Source organism: Sipha flava, unplaced genomic scaffold, assembly GCF_003268045.1.
Source record: "Sipha flava isolate LNK unplaced genomic scaffold, YSA_version1 84_pilon_pilon, whole genome shotgun sequence".
Taxonomy (NCBI): Eukaryota; Metazoa; Arthropoda; class Insecta; order Hemiptera; family Aphididae; genus Sipha; species Sipha flava.
Window position 1 is genome coordinate 632,961 of NW_020273626.1, and position 2,650 is coordinate 635,610.

Genomic DNA, 2,650 nt, shown 5'->3' on the forward strand with positions numbered 1-2,650 from the left:
TGTGTGTGTGTGTGTGTGTGTGTGTGTGTGTTGTGTGTGTGTTTGTGTATGTGTTTATGTGTTGAGTATGAGCGTATCTAATATGTGTATAATTTATTGATTGCAGCAAGCATACCATGCGACAACGGTGGTACGCCAGATGAAGAAAATGGCCTTAAACAGCGGAGCAGCAGGAATTAGCCAGGACGCCAGGATGGATAACCAGGATTTCGAGGTCAACGGAATGACAACCGAATCCAACAGACTCTAAGAATTTCTCGTTTTAACTCTTATTACATAAATTATTATAATTATTACTCTTCTAATTTTTAAATAATTATATTTTATCAAACGTTTTTCCTTTCGCAAATGAGAATAATTCTACACATATCTATAGCATATGAAAATATTAAACTTTATTAGGTAATCAAATATGTTTACAATTTTACGCAATATTATGTAATGTACTGGTGTATTTTTAATACAAATTCGTACATGTATATATGGTGCGTGGAAATTTAAATCATATTTGATACTGTATGAGCTCGTTCGCATATAATATAAATGCGTAAAATTTATTTTAATCTCTTTGCATATACAAAAAAAAAAAAATAAGAAGTATTTAAATATTTTGCTCATCACAACTTTAAAACGTTACGACGTTGTTAAACTTTGAAAAAAAAATTAAAAATATACATAAAAATATAAAAAAAAAATTATTAGAATTATTATTATATAAACATTTTTAAAGACATTAAATTATACGTATAGTTAAGGATAAGACGTTATAGTTAATTATTATAACTCGAAATGTACTTCCGCTTTCACTGAGTTATAAATGTTCGATTCACAACGGCACGTACACGGATGATATCTACGATATTGCACACAACTTCAAACTACTATAATCCCGTTCGTCTCACGTGCACATATGTACTCGTAAACCATAGATTTTTCTCAATCCACACAAATCTCGCGAACATTGCCGTTTTTCTCTCTTTCGAAAATATAATTGTGTCCCCGATTAGAAAGTATTATTATGTTAGATTCGGTTCATAACTGGTGAATCGTCGATTTTAGACTTGAACATTCCAAATAAATTCGATCATTCCTATGAAAAAAATAGACCTAATTATTGGTTTTTTTTCAATTATTATTAACGCAACGATAGACCTCTCCGTATACATTTCTTGAAATACATTTCTGATAAAAATATAACTCGTTGTTTATAGGTAGATTGGTTAGGTTGGTAGTCGAGAACTCGTATGAACATAAATAACGGCGTTTTCGATTTACTGTGATATGTTAAACGTTTAATAAGTAACAAATAATGCTCACGATGAGTACTATGCAACATCATGTCGTATAACAATACCAATAAAAAAAAAGCTGGAAGTACATTTGAATAAAGATATCCGACTTGTTTATTGATTTTCTTAATTAGATTCACTATAATTGTACATGAGAATAAAAAAAATCTGCTTTTATAACGAATATTATATATATATATATATATATATAAATTGTTTAATTTTACTGTTCTTATATAATATATGTTACATATATAACTTTGTTGTTAAATCTTTAAATAATTATAACGAGAAAGAGAAAACTCGTTAGCGCTTTTATTGTAACATTTATAATTATATTAATAATAATGTATTTTTGTTCGTCAGACGATTGTATCAAGCAATGTATTGAAATAAAATGAGAAACTTAGGATTTATTTCACACAAAAAAAAAAAAAAAACCATCGTATACAAAAAACCAAATCGTCTTCGCCCAACCTACTATCGATATCGCGTTATGCATTTCTTACGTTGCTCAAAAAAATCAAAAACTTAACAAAAATCTAAAAATAAAATACGTTTAATCGTGCGTTTCTCGACTAAATTTAACGACGACCGTATAGAATATTATCACGGTGACGTCGAATGTCGCAAAATCCTGATCAACGGCAATGGGATCGACCGGTTGAGCGTTATTCCTTGTGCGCAATACACGAGAATAACACGCTAAATTTTCCAACCGGACGATGGGCAGTGTAATTGTTAGCCAACATGGTGTAAAAAAAATTCCAAAATTTTACACTGCATTCTCGCTGTCGAGAAGCATGCAACATTAGTTATTATTTGCCCAAAAACGTAAGTCAAAATAGTTATTATTGTAATCGTATAATATAATATTTCATTACACACAACTAAAAGTTCAATACGCTTTTAATTTCGTAAACGCACAATAAAACGAATACATGACGTTGCGGGTGGCTGTATACCGTACGTTAAAATATTATAATATAATGTATTTTTATCTTATACTCTATCGTTATAATTGTTATGATATTATGTTCTATTATGAGTCATAATAATTTATGACTATTATTTTCCACTCGCATGTATGTATATATATTCGAGGCCGGTCTTTGATTAATTGACGGACTTAGAAAGTAATCTGTGCTCCCTATATCTATTTTACCGTTAAGCGATAATGGCCATTGTGGTATTTTTGTTCTTGATCATTTTTTATTTTTTACCGTTTCTCTCTCTCTCTCTCTCTCTCTCTCTCTCTCTCTCTCTCACTCTCTCTCTTTCTCTCCATCAATGTTTAATTATTATTAAATTATTAAAATTATTTAAATTATTATTATAAATTTATTAAATTATTAAAATAT

At 29.3% G+C, this 2,650-nt stretch overlaps 1 protein-coding gene across 3 annotated transcripts in view; it reads left to right on the forward strand.

Annotated features, from left to right (window-relative positions):
* LOC112693275 (calcium/calmodulin-dependent protein kinase type 1) overlaps window positions 1-1,778 on the forward strand; it is a 451,608-nt gene extending 449,830 nt beyond the window's left edge. For 2 of the 3 annotated variants that reach the window (XM_025568266.1, XM_025568267.1), the window contains one exon: window positions 107-265. In XM_025568266.1, the coding sequence (XP_025424051.1) occupies window positions 107-180 (74 nt within the window). In that variant the 3' untranslated portion in view covers window positions 181-265. Of the gene's footprint in view, window positions 1-106 lie in introns of all 3 variants that reach the window. The other variant, XM_025568268.1, reaches the window with a different exon arrangement.
* Window positions 1,779-2,650: the final 872 nt, after the last annotated feature.